Source organism: Diorhabda carinulata, chromosome 1 (assembly GCF_026250575.1).
Source record: "Diorhabda carinulata isolate Delta chromosome 1, icDioCari1.1, whole genome shotgun sequence".
NCBI classification, from domain to species: domain Eukaryota; kingdom Metazoa; phylum Arthropoda; class Insecta; order Coleoptera; family Chrysomelidae; genus Diorhabda; species Diorhabda carinulata.
This window is the reverse complement of record NC_079460.1, coordinates 18,521,572-18,536,956: the sequence shown is the minus strand read 5'-3', so window position 1 is coordinate 18,536,956 and position 15,385 is coordinate 18,521,572. Positions and strand designations below refer to the sequence as shown.

The 15,385-nt window shown below is 32.2% G+C and overlaps 1 protein-coding gene across 2 annotated transcripts in view; it reads left to right on the top strand.

The window, feature by feature from the left end:
• Positions 1-132: 132 nt before the first annotated feature.
• LOC130901615 (hrp65 protein-like) overlaps positions 133-15,385 on the top strand; it is a 61,802-nt gene continuing 46,549 nt past the window's right edge. The window contains exons 1-4 of one of the 2 annotated variants that reach the window (XM_057813104.1): positions 133-449; positions 1,666-2,280; positions 2,387-3,077; positions 5,320-5,342. In XM_057813104.1, coding sequence (XP_057669087.1) covers positions 252-449; positions 1,666-2,280; positions 2,387-3,077; positions 5,320-5,342 — 1,527 coding nt within the window. In that variant the 5' untranslated portion in view covers positions 133-251. The remainder of the gene's footprint in view (positions 450-1,665; positions 2,281-2,386; positions 3,078-5,319; positions 5,343-15,385) is intronic. The other variant, XM_057813113.1, reaches the window with a different exon arrangement.

Here is a 15,385-nt window from a genome sequence, read left to right as displayed (position 1 = left end):
CTGCTGAACTGCATTTTTTCTTAATATCACACGAATAGATGATGCTCCTCTCATTGGATCTTACAAAAACTATATTTGGCGCTTGTTTTGAATGCTCCAATCAAATGAATAATAAGAAGATGACGTTTCTACAGATCACTTCTTATCGGATTCGCCATTTTACTGTTGTTTGGTTGGTGCTGTAGTAGTAGCAGTCGAACAAAAAATTTTTAAAGTTGTAAGAAATTGAGATTTATTAATACTTAAATATAATGGATCCCGAATCTAAACCTGATACAACTAATATTAAAGTTGAATCATCAACAAATGATACTACTTTAGCAGTACCAGAAAATACCAACAATTTCAATCGACAAGAACGCCGTGGTGGCGGTGGAGGATCTGGTGAGAGATTTGGTAGAGGAGGAAGATTTGGTGGCCCCAGAGGTGGCGGAGGCGGCTCTGGTCAGGTAAATAATTTTATTTTGTATAAATGACAATTACGGATATTATATTTTGCCATGATATGACACAACTATTCAGGTCAATGACGCCCTAACGCCGAGTTAATGAAGGACTTTCTTTATCCCTATACAAATGTCGATAGTAATTAAATGTATATTGAAATTTCATATTAGAAATATTAATTTCTAATACTTGTTTTATTTATCTTCAACAAATATGTCAGAACAAGCAAAATTTTTTACGCTATTATTTGAATATGTACCTATAATCTTTATAATTTGGATCTCGTGCTCCACGTTTTAATATTTAAAACCAAAATAAGTATTTAAAGAGCTCAGTATAATTATATCATTTGTTTTCAATTCACTGATAAAGATAGTAAAAAAGTATATCCAGCAATAAATTATCCTTCCTTAGTGTTAACAAAGGTAGGTATTTCAATGGGTTTGAAAAGTTCATATACTCGAACTTAACTAGTTTAATATTTCACCAATACATATATAACAACTGAAAGTGAGAAGGATAATTGTCTATCTATTTATTTTACTTAGCTAATAAAGGAATATAAGTGACTGCCCATCTTAAGTTCTTGCTTGTGCCACAAACTGCATTATCATTTTATGTGTATAATATCATGAATCACTTATTATAGACCTGTGTGTCTATAACTTTGAAGCTTGAAATGATATTGGAAAAAGAATGCACAGTATTAAAAAGGTTTTGTTTGTACCTGTAGAAACTATATGTATGAAATTTGTTGAAATGGTAAAGTTGGCATAGTAATTAATTACAACTTAGCGAATAAAAAATACAACAAAATTGTTTATAGCAACAGCAATCTTAATGTATAAGTTTCAAACCAAATCATTTCAGTACCACAGCTGTTGGTAAACGGAAGGCTTAAAATAATATTCTAAACTATTCCAAATTATTACTAATTGTGAATTATGAACTTTAGGTTAGTTAAAATTTAAATGTTGATAAATAATACATTTTGTCATTTTTTTTTTCATAATTGAAGGTATTTGTTTTGTTATGTCAGTTAAACCATTATATATGGTTTTGTATTGTCTGTGCTATATTCTATTTGATGCAAGTGGTCCAGATTAGTTTTTAAATATTTTACTTTTAGCAATATCTAGTAAAAGACAGATACATAACTGATTATTCACAATACTTAATTATTATAGACAAGCATTAATATTTTTATTTTTGTTTCAGAATCAGAGAGAAGGCAGAAACTATGAGAACAGGCGTGGTCGTGGTGGTAATTATAGTGGTGGCTTTGGAGGTGGAAGAAATATGAAAAATGATGAAGATGGAGGAGAAAACCAAGAAGATGGAGGTCATCAAGGTGGCCGTGGGCATGACAGACATGACCGAAATGACCGTGATGGTGGTATGCGTGGAATGAGAGGACCAAGAGGTGGAATGAGGGGGCCAGAAGATAAATTCTTGGATAGAGTACTCCAAATTTCAGGACCCACTTTTGATTTGCCTCCAATTGAAATGGCTGAAAAAAAATTTAATGGAAGAAACAGATTGTACATAGGAAACATTGGATCTGAAGTAACAGAAGAAGAATTATTAGAACTGTTTAAACCCTATGGAGAAACAGCTGAAGTTTTTGTTAATAAAGAGAAAAACTTTGGTTTCATTAAATTGGATTACCATAGCAATGCAGAAAAAGCAAAAAGAGAACTTGATGGCACCGTAGTTAAATCTCGTAATTTGAAGATAAGATTTGCTCCAAATTCGGCTTCAATTAAAGTTAAAAATCTTACTCCTCACGTTACCAATGAATTGCTACACTATGCCTTCTCTATTTTTGGAGAGGTAAATTAATTTCATTTGTTATTACTACTTATTACATTTCAAAAATTAAAACTGAATTGTTTTGGACAACTTGTTTGGTAATTAGTAATTGCTTTTAATGTTTCAGATCGAAAGAGCCATTGTATCTGTTGATGAGAGAGGAAAACCCACAGGAGAAGGTGTTATTGATTTTTCTCGCAAAGGATCTGCACTTCATGCCATTAGAAAATGCACAGATGGCTGTTTCTTCATAACTGGATCACTTCGACCTGTCATAGTCGAGTTATTTGATATTGTTGATGACATTAACGGATATCCAGAGAAAAATGTTAACAAAAAGCATCCCGAATTTATGAAAGAAAGAGAACAAGGTCCAAGGTTTGCTGCTACTGGATCTTTTGAAAATGAGTACGGTATGAGATGGAAACAGTTGTATGATCTACATGCACAAAAAGAAGAAGCTCTTAAAAAAGAATTAGAACTAGAAAAAGAAAAACTGATAGCACAAATGGAGTATGCTAGATATGAACATGAAACAGAAATGCTAAGAGACCAATTGAGGGCTAGAGAAATGGATAAAGACCGACAAAAGAGGGAATGGGAAATGAAGCAGAGGCAAGTGGAAGAAGAGAGACTCAGGACTGAAGAACAGATGAGAAAATCGCAAGAAAATATGGAATCAAGAATAATGGCGCAACAAGAAGAGCTAAGAAGAAGGCAGCAAGAAAACAATCTTTTTATGCAAGCACACAATTTGGATTCTATACTAAATCAACAAGAGCAAGTATATGAAGCACCGTCTGGATATAGCCAAAATAGTAAGTTATTTCAATATTTCGTCATTATGTATTTTTATAATAGGTTGGTTTGTTGTTCTTTGCATTTTTTAATTAGTTTGAAATTCTATTTCTTTGTTCGGTTTATTTTGATATAATCTTAGATTAAAAACTCTCTAGGCATCTACTACATCACCTGAAGTTATGGGCAACTTCTTTTCTAGGTGCTAGTTGTTTTAAGACAATTTGAGGTGGGTTGGGTATTAAACGGGTGTGGCCCCCGTACTAACTACTAACAGCGCATCCCAGCTGTCGGGTAAATGCTGGTAGAGCTTCCCCATACTTCTGGGGAAAAATTTATGCTACAAATATATTATTTTTATGGATTTCTTGTTTGAGAACCAAAATTCTAGCCAGCTACTGCCTATGTTGTAGACATCTTTTGCCTATTTAATTCTTAAGATCTCTATAACTTGGTATTTGGACTATAAAAGCTAAGTTGCCAAATGTGAGCTTTGACTGGATTTCTGATAAATTAGATACTAGTATGTAGACAATAAAATTAGCTTAACCTTATCCCTTGCAAGTTCTCATGTAAGTACAGTAATCCCCTTTATAACACATTTTCATATTACGCTATTCAATCCCCCATATGATGTGGAGATTTCCAACATTATATTCTTGTACTGTGAAATTTATAATGATTTGTACAATTCATAATTAGTTTCACACATGTGTAAATTGTGTTATAGAATTAAATAAATTATTTCACAAAGTTTGTGTATTAAAAGGTGTCAAAACTGTATTTTGAATAAAATATTTAATTTTAAGCCATGACAAGTGAAAAGGATCTGAAACTAAATGTGTCAATAATATGAACAATTTCACAAAATGATATTGATGTAATGTATAGATTGTTGCCGACGTTGTAAATCGTCACGTGTAAAAGATTCCTTAATACCATAAACAAAAAAATGTTTGATTTGGATAGAAGATTGCAGTAAAAATCATATTACCATAAATAGTTGTTTAATAAAATCTAAAGCTCAAAAAATTTTCAATCATTCAAAGGAATTGGAAATTCTGACACGTAATTAAACATGATAATTTATACACAACTTTATAGGGGGAATTACTGTACTTAGCAATATTTTCTTATAAAATAAGTTGTGCTATGCTAGTCTACTAGAAATGGTTAGACCAAGGCAACGACTTCCAAGATTAAATTGTTCTGAAATAATGGGTATATAGGTTATCTATATTGATAGGTACAACTGTGGAGTAAAACTGAAGGTAAAGAAAATACATTACAAGTAAGGGGTCATCCATTATTACGTCACGTATTAATGGGGGGAGGTTATCGCCGAAATGTGACAATGTGTGACTAGGGTCAAAAGTTTTGTGACGTTACATGTTAAAATTCAAAATATTAAAACATGTAATTTATTTATGAACTTCATCTATATCTATAGATATTTATCGCTATGAGATTATTTCGATCATTTAACTTCTAGAGCGGCGTTGTGATGCGAGTGAGGCACTCAAATGCACAAGAATTTTGAATGGGGTGGGCTTAAGTGCTACCACATGTACAGGCGCAGTGACCTCAATATATTCCTATTCTTTACTTGATGATTAACTTTTTCTGTATGACATAGTTTTCTCAGTTTAATTCTTTGATGTTTATTTCATTGGAGTATTCATTAAAAAGATAACTAAAAAAATTAAAATTGCTGTTTTCTCTCGTTTATTTTTAAATATACCCATAAATTTAAAAAATGTGTGGTGTCACATCAGGAGGTGGATTCTCAGAATGTGACAAGGACGGGGGGAAGGGTTCAAAAGTACTAAAATTCGTGTGACATAATCTGTTGATGGCCCCAAAACAAAAAACTAGTTTAAACTTGAATAAAATGTTTGTATTATGAGTGGCAGAGGTATCTGTGAAATTATTTTTTAGTTAATGTGTTCCCAATCTTCATTAATATTGTGTATCTTGGTAGCTATAGTTGAGTAAACAATACTTTGAGACCTTGAAGCTTTAATGGAAAATCTTTTTCATCGAATGTAATTCTAAAATTCGCTCAGTAAATAGGAAAATTTTATAATAAGTTTTAGTGGTAGCTTCCAATTTATGCTATAGTTGAGTACACAATACTTAAAAATCTTGAAATAAATTGTAAAGAAAAATCTTTTTTCAATGAATGTAATTCTAAAATTCGCGATGTAAATAAGAAAGTTCTGAAATAAGTTTCAATTACTAATTTACTCTATTTTGTTTCAGTTCAAGATGATAATGGAATCACGGTAAGTGTTAAATATTGCTATTGTTTTTATTTTTGGCAAGTAATTACTAAATAATTGATTTACCAATGTGTAGTTCGCTAAAAGAAACATCTATTTCTTAAGGATGTTGAGATTATCTCGAAAAGAACCTTCAAGATCAATATTGATCTTGCTTTCATCCACCATTAAGATGCTAATGATGAATATATTGTGTATTTGTTGAGGAAACTTATTCGATCTTTATATCAGAACATGGAATTTTATGTTTCTGTTATTCTTTGGAAATTTTAGATATCCGATTATTATCTATCTAATAAAAGATCACAAAAATATCTACTACCAAGAGAAACAATACAAATGGCATAACCTAATATAATATGTATAATACTGATCCTATTTTTTTTTTTAAAAAATTCATGATGCAGGGTTTTTGATAATAAATATTTATAATAAGATATGCACTAAATAAATATTTGTAAAATGTAACTGAAAATACTAGAAAATACCATTTTATACTTATATTCTACATCTACTACTTTCCAGCATATTATTTGGGATTTATGTTCATTTTTATGAAATTTCTATCAATAATTAGAATGCATTATGAAGATTCAAAAGTTTTGCACCACCTCGTTTTGAATCGAATGAATATTTTTGCACAAACGAATTTTTATTGTGTCGAATCCCACCAGGTTTGTAGCAAAAAAAAATAATGTTATGAGTATACATGCATATCTACAGTCGTTTGTATTTCTCTGTTTCAAATGGATATTCCAATTTTTAGGAGTGATATAAAATACTAAACTTGAATCTATAACCATGTATATATATCCTACCCTTAATATTTCCAGTAAATAGTTGGAGAAATTAAAAAAAGTCAATTTATTTGTCAATGGGGTAAAAAAGGTGTTAGATGTTATCCTTAGTCTTGAATGAGAGGAGTATTGAGTGGCACATCATTTTGATATTTAATTCTGTTTCCAGTTGTACCTACAGCCAGTGATAGAGACAGTGTGGACACATGGGGCTGCCATATTTAACCCTAACTCGACTGGTTTATAATTTGTTTTTCTTATAAAAACGCTCATAAAATCGTAATCTATATTCTCAAATAAAACTTTTCTATGGCTCAATAGTATTTTTAACTAAAAAAATATGAAAATAATCTATTTTGTGGCGTAGTTTGGGTTAAACATGGCGGCTACTCTCATGTGTCACTGTAAATTCGAGTACAGTGACTTGATAAAGACAGTGATGCCACATGAGAGAGGCCGCCATGTTTAACCCAAGCTAGGCTGATTTAGAATTTGTTTTTCTTATAATAACGCTCATAAAATCGTAATTTATATCTTCAAATACCAAATAAAAAACTTTTCAGGGACTCAATAGTATTTTTAACTAAAAAAAATATGAAAATAATTTATTTTGTGACGTAGTTTGGGTTAAACATGGCGGTTACTCTCATGTGGCATCACTGTCTTTATCAAGCAACTCGGAAGTATTGTGAAGATTTTTGATGGGATTATGTCTATTATTTAATTATTTGTTATTTGAAATTAGTTACATTCAAATCAGTTTTCAACGCTTTAATACGAATCGTGCTATATAACATGAGTTTTTCTCAATAAATTTGAGAAGTAAAATGAAAAAAAAACACGAAAATTATGTTGTTTCAAGTTTTTGGGAATTTTGTAGAAAACTATCAAAAGTTGTAAAAGTCATCATATATTATTTTAGGTTGAACTTTAACTGCGAATAACTTTAAACCAAGTTGACTTAGCGAAAAATTATAACAGACGGTTTTTTGTAGGCTGTTTAATTTCCTACAAAAATATCTATTTCTTTTTACTACACAATAATTCGTTGAAATACATTAAAAGTCAAAGAAAAATTCCCTTGTAATTTAAATGGGAAAACAAAAATCATGATGCAGCACCTCTAAATATTGATATTAAGAGCTTAAATTTTACAAGAATTTTTTTTCGTTATCTTAAACGATATTTTCGTGGTAGCTATAAAAAATTTTATATATATATATGTATATTTCTATTTTCGTGCTCTTCTATTTATTCAAAAATAGTACCAATTGTTTTGTTTAGTAAATTCTTTGAAATTTCGTATTGCTTGTGTGTAGTTTTCATTGATGCTGAAATTTTAGCTAATTTTTGAACTTTGTGGTTCAATGATCTTTCTTTTTGTTATGTATTCGAATATTTCTGTACTAACCCTCACGTGGAATTAGATGTATTTAGACTAACTAATTGACTATATTTTTAGTAGGAATTAACTTCATCTTCACTTCTCTCTCACTTCATGTAAATATGAAATGATCATCTATTGAGTTGCTGAATAGAAGGACATTTTTATATTTAGTTTGGAAGTACTAAATCAGGGTTGCTACAATATGTATTATTCTAAATAATTATTTTTTTATATTTGAAAGAAACGTAGTAGTTTCGATTCTTCGGGATAAGTGCTAAATTACTTCTAACTAAAGTTATATTAGTTTTATTTGGAATGTTTGCTAAAACCATATTTATGAAAATTTAATCATTATTTATTCAACAATACATAATTACAAATATTGATGACACATCACTCAATAAGTCGTGTGACTAACCAAGAAAAACACATTTTTGGCCAAAAATCCATTTTATTCATCGATGTAATCTCCTTCAAAAGCAATACAATTATTCCAACGCTTCTCTAACTTATCGATGTTGTGCTTGTACAAGGATTTGTCGTTTGCCTCAAAATAGTCTCCATATTGAGCAACTGCTTTTTCATTTGTGCTAAATTTCTCATTGACGAGCATTTTTTTGAGATTAGCGAATAGCCAGTAATTACTAGAGGCCAGATCAGGACTATATGTAGGATGAGGTATCAATTCGAAGTGTGATCCGTTCAATTTAACCATGATTGCCATCAATTTGTGAATCGATGCATTTTCTTGATTCTTCGACATATGAGGCCGTTTTTGCCTTGATTTGTGCATTCAAACGATCGAACAACTCTATGTAGTATTCGCTATTGATTTTGTCTTTTTTTTGGAGATAGTCGGTGAGCAATATCCCAAAATACTGAAGCTTTAACCTTCCTAGTTGACTGTTGTGCCTTTGGACGCTTCAGACTTGGTTCATCGAATGAACTCCACTGAGATGATGATCGTTTTGATTCCGGAGTTAAGTGATGGATCCATGTTTCATCCATTATTACATATCGACGCAAAGAATATGACTTATTACGTATAAACATGTCCAAACGCTGCTCTGAATTATCAACACATTGTTGTTTTTGATCGACTGTGAGTAATCGAGGCACCCACATTGAAAAAAGCTTTTTCATGATCAAATTCATGGACTCAGATATCTCACGCAATTTTAATTTACGATTAGAAATTACCAATTTTTTGATGTTTTCTGAAGTAACCATCTCAATTGAACGACCAGAACGTTCCCCATCATCGGTATCTTCACGACCATGTTTAAATTCGGCAAACTAATAACAAATGGTCTGTTCGATGAAGCAGAGTCCGAATAAGAAGCAATGATAAATTAACACACGGAAGTGTTTTGAAAATAACGAAAGTAGCTTCACTTAAAACAACAACACTTTTTCCTGACCAATCGAAATGTCATGAAATTTTACACATAGTCTTTTGAAATTTGGTATTTCATAAACGTCATATAAATTTGATAATGTCAGCGCCATCTGAGTGTCAGTCACACGACTTATTGAGTGATGTAATATATTGTAATAACCAAGCATAATTAAGTTTTGTGCTAACCAGCTGGTATGGTAACACTTTTCAGTTATCTGTTACGATTTTAGTTCCCGAGAAAAGTGAAAAAGTTTGTAGAACATGTAAAATGTTCGCAGGTGTTTTAGCGGCAGTACGGATTTCCCTTGCAAACAAAGTATTTTACTTAAACGATGAATTTCGTCATCTCCTGTTCTCGCTTTATTACCTATGCCTCCCAGGCCATCAAATTTAATACTTTAGAACATATGAAGAACACTGTTTATATACCCTCACTACCAAAACTGAAAAAAGAACTGAAAATAAAGAATATGGTTGTATTCATTCAAACTTATTTGCAAGTTTGAATGAATGGGTTTTGATAATTGAATTTTATCACGATTTTTGAAACATTCTTTTCCATTTCTTCCTGTATCTGTTCCAGTCACGTAATCCTTATTTTTGCATATCTTGTACAACCTAATCTTCTCTCTATTTTTTGGTCTTCCTGGCAGTCCTTTCTCGTTCCGTCTCCATTCTGCAATTTTTCTTATCCTCTATCCTTTATCTATTCTCCATTCTCTCAATGTGTCTGTAGCATCATAATCTTTTTGCTTTATTTGTATTTACTATATCATCATTTAATAATAAATTCTTAATTTCATAGTTCATCAGTCATCTATACCTATTTTTTCCAACTGTCACTGCCCCATGAATTTTCTTAATTTTTCTTCTCTCACATATCCTTAGTTGATCTTTGTCTATATTAATCTCATAGTTTCAGCGGCGTATGTACCTACTGGTTTTATCGCAGTCTTGTAGATTCTTAATTTCGTTGCTCGGCTTAATCTCTTGCTCTGCATTATAATTTTGTACTTCTTCTACTTCTTCTTCTTCTTCTTCTTCTTCTTCTTCTTCTTCTTCTTTGGTGCCCTCTTATAAGGAAGGTTTGCGATAACCCCAGCAAAGTCATTTCTGTCTCTGGCTCTTCTTATCAGCGTCTGAGTGTCTAAACCGGTCCACTCGCCAATATTCTTCAGCCACGAAGCCTGTCGTCTGCCAGGACTTCGTTTTCCTTCGATTTTCCCTTCGATCAGAAGTTGCCAAAGTTTGTATTTGTCATTTCTATATATGTGTCCCAGATACGAGGTTTTTCGAGTTTTTATTAATTCTATAAGTTCCCTGTCGATGCCTATTCTTTGCGTTACTGATATGAGCGGTCCAGGGAATTCTCAGCATCCTCCGAAAGATCCACATTTCGAAACTCTTCAAGCGCATTAGTGAGTTCACCTTAAAGGTCCGAGTCTCCGTTCCGTATAATAAGGTGCTGTATACATAGCATTTCACCATCCGGTACCGGATTTTAAAGTCGAGTGCTCGAGATGTAAACAATTGCCTCATTTTTAGAAAGACATTTCTTGCTTGCTCGATGCGAGATTTTATTTCTATATCTGGGTCTAGAATAATTCTTGTATGTAATCTCCTCATATGTTGTTTAGGTCGCCTAATTCCGATATAGCTATATTGTTGTTATACATATCCCGCATGACTTCTTTGTCATGTCTCATTATTTGTGTCATTTCTGTAGCTTATCATTGTTCCTAAGTACTTAGAGGTGTTGACTACTTCGAGAATGAGGTCATTTATCTTTGTTTCTTGTTTGTGAATTTCGTTCTTTCTATAAATTTTCATATATTTTGTCCTCTTTTTTTCCTCTCTCACAATTTTTTCTAATGTGCTCTCAAGACTCTTCCGGTCCCTTGCTAATAGAGTTAAAACGTCAATATTTGTTATTACTTGTAATGATTTATTAATGATACTTCCTTCGATATTACATTCCCTTATTATGCCAAAAGTCTTCTATTTTTTAAACTTATTAAGAAGACGCCTGGGGGAGCTTTGATTCTAACATAGCCCATGTTTTCATTTGACGTTTGTCACTAAAGGACAATTTAATGCGCTAAAGTGAAACATTTCAGACTTTACCATAAAGTTCAAATTTAAAGAACTTTTAGGCTAAATGGCAATTATGAAACGAGTAGCTTAATTTAATGGTAACTTTGAATTTGAGGCTTTCTTTAAATGTATTATGGAACCGGCTGTTAACATGCAAATGTAGAAATACAAACTATTCATTTTGAATTCAATTAAGTTTTTAAGTTTCTGCTATTATGTCATTAATATTTCCACGTGTATTCATATTAGATATTCGTTATCATATGAGGATGGTCCCAGAAGTACCAGGCCCAACAAAAGACACAAAAATTTTGGAAAAAAATATATTAATTTCTCAACGTAATCTCCTTTTAGCTCCCAACAATGATCAATAAGTTCGATACTCTTTTCATTATAAGAATCGTCAAGATCCTCTAAATAACCATTAATTGCCGGCTGGACTTCTTTATTGTGGGAAAATGTTTGACCACCGAGCCATTGTTTCAAGTCTGGGAACAGGAAATAATCCGAGGGGGCTAAATCTAGTAAATAGGGTGCATGAGGTAGCAATTCAAACTTTAATACATTAATTTTGACCGTTGCCATAACGGATGTGTGAGCTGGTGTGTTGTCTTGATGAAACAACACTTCTTAGCCAAAAACCGGCCGTTGTTTCTTGATTTCTTCGCTCAAACGTTGCAATAAGTTCGCTTAGTACTCGCCGTTCATAATTTTTCCTTTTTCAAGATAGTCAATGAAAATTATCCGACGCGCATTTCATAAAACCGACGCCATGACCTTACATGCAATGGAAAGGTCTTTACCTTCTTTGGAGCCGGTTCTCTCTTTTCAGTCCATTGTTTTGGTTGTTCTTTTGTTTCGGGTGTGAAGTGATAGACCCACGTTCCATCTGTGGCTATGAAACTGCGCAAAAATTCGGCTTCATTTCTGTGAAACATTGCTAAACACTAGATGGAAACATCTTCACGACGCTGTTTTTGTTCCATTGTGAACAAAGGCGGCACCCATCTTGCGCTCAGCTTATGTTCAAATTTTCAGTTAATATGCGATAATTGCCATTCGAAGATCATTCAGTACCGCTTTGTGGATTTTCTTCAACATTTCTGGAGTCTTCACCTCATTTGTTAGACCACTGCGATGCTTGTCTTCGCAGATCGTACCGCCTCGTTAAAACCCAATATTTTACTGTTGCTAACAAAGGAGCAGTCTCACTCAGAGTAGAATCTAGTTCAGCTTTTATATTTGTTGGGCTAAGGCCCTTCAGATAAGTTTTGTATCACATAACGATGACCCATTTTTTCCATGTATACAAATTCAATGAAAACGTTCACTATTGATGACTACCAAACAAATACTAAACAACGTATAGTGGTATTTTTCAAGCAACTAGCGCCAGCTCTAATTCAGGCCAGGTACTTCTGGGACCATTCTCATATAATAAAATGTATAGAATATAAATCAAAATATAGATAAGTATAGATCCAAGCACTCTATTTTACTTGACACTATATGCTTAAAAATAAATATTCTGCATTGATATAATAATGTTATTAACATTCTTAGTATCGATGGAAAATGGTAATATTATCTTTATGTTAGTGACCTAATGTGTTTTCACAATGACTGTTGTCGAAATAGTCAAAAATGTTGACAAACAAATAAATGTGTGTTGAATTACCAGATTAAATATGACGAAAAATTTTTAAAACTGAAAATAATAACCTCAAATGCACGTAAATTGGATCCCATAATGCCAAATAAAATCATTGTAATTTTGCAAAAGGAAACATCTGACAGATGAAATACATGTTTAGTTGACATCGAGAAGATTTGTTATATTCGATGTGGGGTGCTTTTTATAACAAAAATGTCGTTAAATTTAATTTTCACTACATATTTAGTGTGGCCTCTGTGATCGAATTATCCAAAATTTATATTCTGCATCTATGGAACTTTTGGGTTACATATAATAACGGTTTGAAAGAGCATGGAGTCCTTCAGATTAAAGCCCCATCGTTTTTGTAAATCTTTTGTAAAGGCAGTTTGACATGGTGTATGACAACTTGCAATAAATTGCACGCAATTTTTTCAAAAGTCAAAATATTTAATAGATTAATATTGAACGTCGTTTGACATTGCCATTCTTACCACTAACAAAAATTCCATAAGTAAATAAAACAAATTCCTAACGTCAAATTTTATTTAATATTTTGTGACAGGTTTAAAAATGAAAATAACAAAGCTAAGTGAAATGGTCAAGAAAAAAGTGGTCAGTGAATAATTGGCAATAATGATATCTAGAATTTCAGCTTGCACGCAATAAAAAAAGCATCAAATCGATAATGTTGCAAGTGCGAGGTTTCGTATGAAACAATCAGCTGAACTTCATCTGCGCATGCTTTTGATCAAGAAAAATTTGCATATTGCATTGCATTACACGTTGTATTGCATCATGCCAAGCGGCCTTAACGAATGCTCTTCAAAAGTTTTAAGTGGTACTGATCTATAATCTTTAAGTAGCAACCCTGTCAATTTACTATTTAATCAATTTGATGTATAAGTTCTAGGTTAAGGGGGCGTTCATTTATTATTTTGACACTCCTTTCCCCCTGGTGAAATATTGAGAGATTCTTTTTGATACCCACTCTTCCCTCCTCTAGTTACAAGTGATATCTTTAAAAAAATCAGTTTTTTAGTATAAATAATCTGGATTTATTTCTAAACTTCAATTTGCGTAATTATTTTCATAAATATTGGTAAAACACAGATTATTTACTACTAAGAACAAAATTCAGCCCCTGGAGACTCATACACGGTAACAAAAAAAATTATTTACTCATGCTAAAAACATCATTACTTGATAACTTTCCATGGATCGATAAATTTTAATATGTGCGCGGTTTAAAGGGATTATGACTTTTCAAAGAAAAAGTTACTTTATTGTGAAAAATGACTTTTTACTTTCTTACTTATACATTTAGAATAGCCAGTTCCAAATTTGTTCAAACAATCCAAACAAGTTTCGCAAAATACGCGTTTGTCTCGCTCATCAGTTGCCCTACACCACCAAATTGGAAGCAAAAAAAATTGGATTTGTACCAACCAGATCAAATGAATTTAGAGGATTAGCCAATAAATCGTAACGCAGTTTCGCTAATAGCGGACGAAAGGGTAGGTGCATTCTAAATTATTTTGTTTCTTCTTAAGTTCATAATTAAAACGTGTTAGCAAATCAGCATAATATTGACCAGTTATCGTAATCAATAAAGGTCACACTTTTCGAGTGTCCCAAAACACTGTGGTAATAGAGAGAGACTTCCTAGGAAGCTCGCTTAGAGATAGTATATAGTATCCGTAACGACGTACAGCAGCCACAGAACATAGTCGAAAAGGGTAGGGCATGGTGGAAGACAAGACAAAGCAACAGTAAAAGTAGGAAGACCCCAAAAACGCTACCTTGATATTATTAAGAGAGTAGCAGGCTGACACTGGATGCAAACCACATAATAATGAGGAAAACATTAAAAAAGGTCTGTGTTTAGGAGAGGATGCTTAACGGCTGATGGAAGAACTTAGCTAATAGTCGGGGAAATAATGACGAAATATTAACCTCACATAATGTAAAATAGTCTATAGTTGTATACTCTCCTGTTCATGTTATCCTTTGGGATATTGTTCCATTCCATTTGAAGCTAGCGAGCTTTTTATCAGCATTAAGCAATCGTGGTACCTGCCTTACAGAGAGCTTCTTCATATGTGAAATTACACCTGTTTGTTTGAAAATGTTCAAATCATTAACTTTTTCGCGTACTTTTTTTATGTATTGACCATTTCTGGGGTAGTTACAATAAATGACGATACCAAAACATTCAGTATCTTCCTTGTTCAAATTTTAAAAGCAGAGAATCTTGTACAAACTTTTTAATTGTCAATCGATATTCTATTTGTCAAATTAATGTGAAATTTTGACATTAGAAACTTGGAGGATATTAACAAAATGATTTTTTAAGTAAAGTAACTTTTTTATTGAAAAATTCACTATTCCGTTAAACTGTTCGCGTATAGAATTATGTCAGAGTTTGTAAAGAAACATTTTCCACATTTTACACAATTTTTTGTTCGAAAAAAATTGATCTGTATTTACCAAAACCTTCCCTTCTCCAAGTGAGTAACAGACAGATGAGATTTAATCCTCTTTGTCCCCTGATTCCCCCACGTAATTAATAATTAATTATATAATTGAATTAACACATTACAAATGTTTCAATGTTTGTATTATTTGATATCAATTTATCTATGAGGGAGTAGTAAAATGTTAAAACATCTACATAAATAATTATTAACATATCACTAATACTTAATGGCGTGT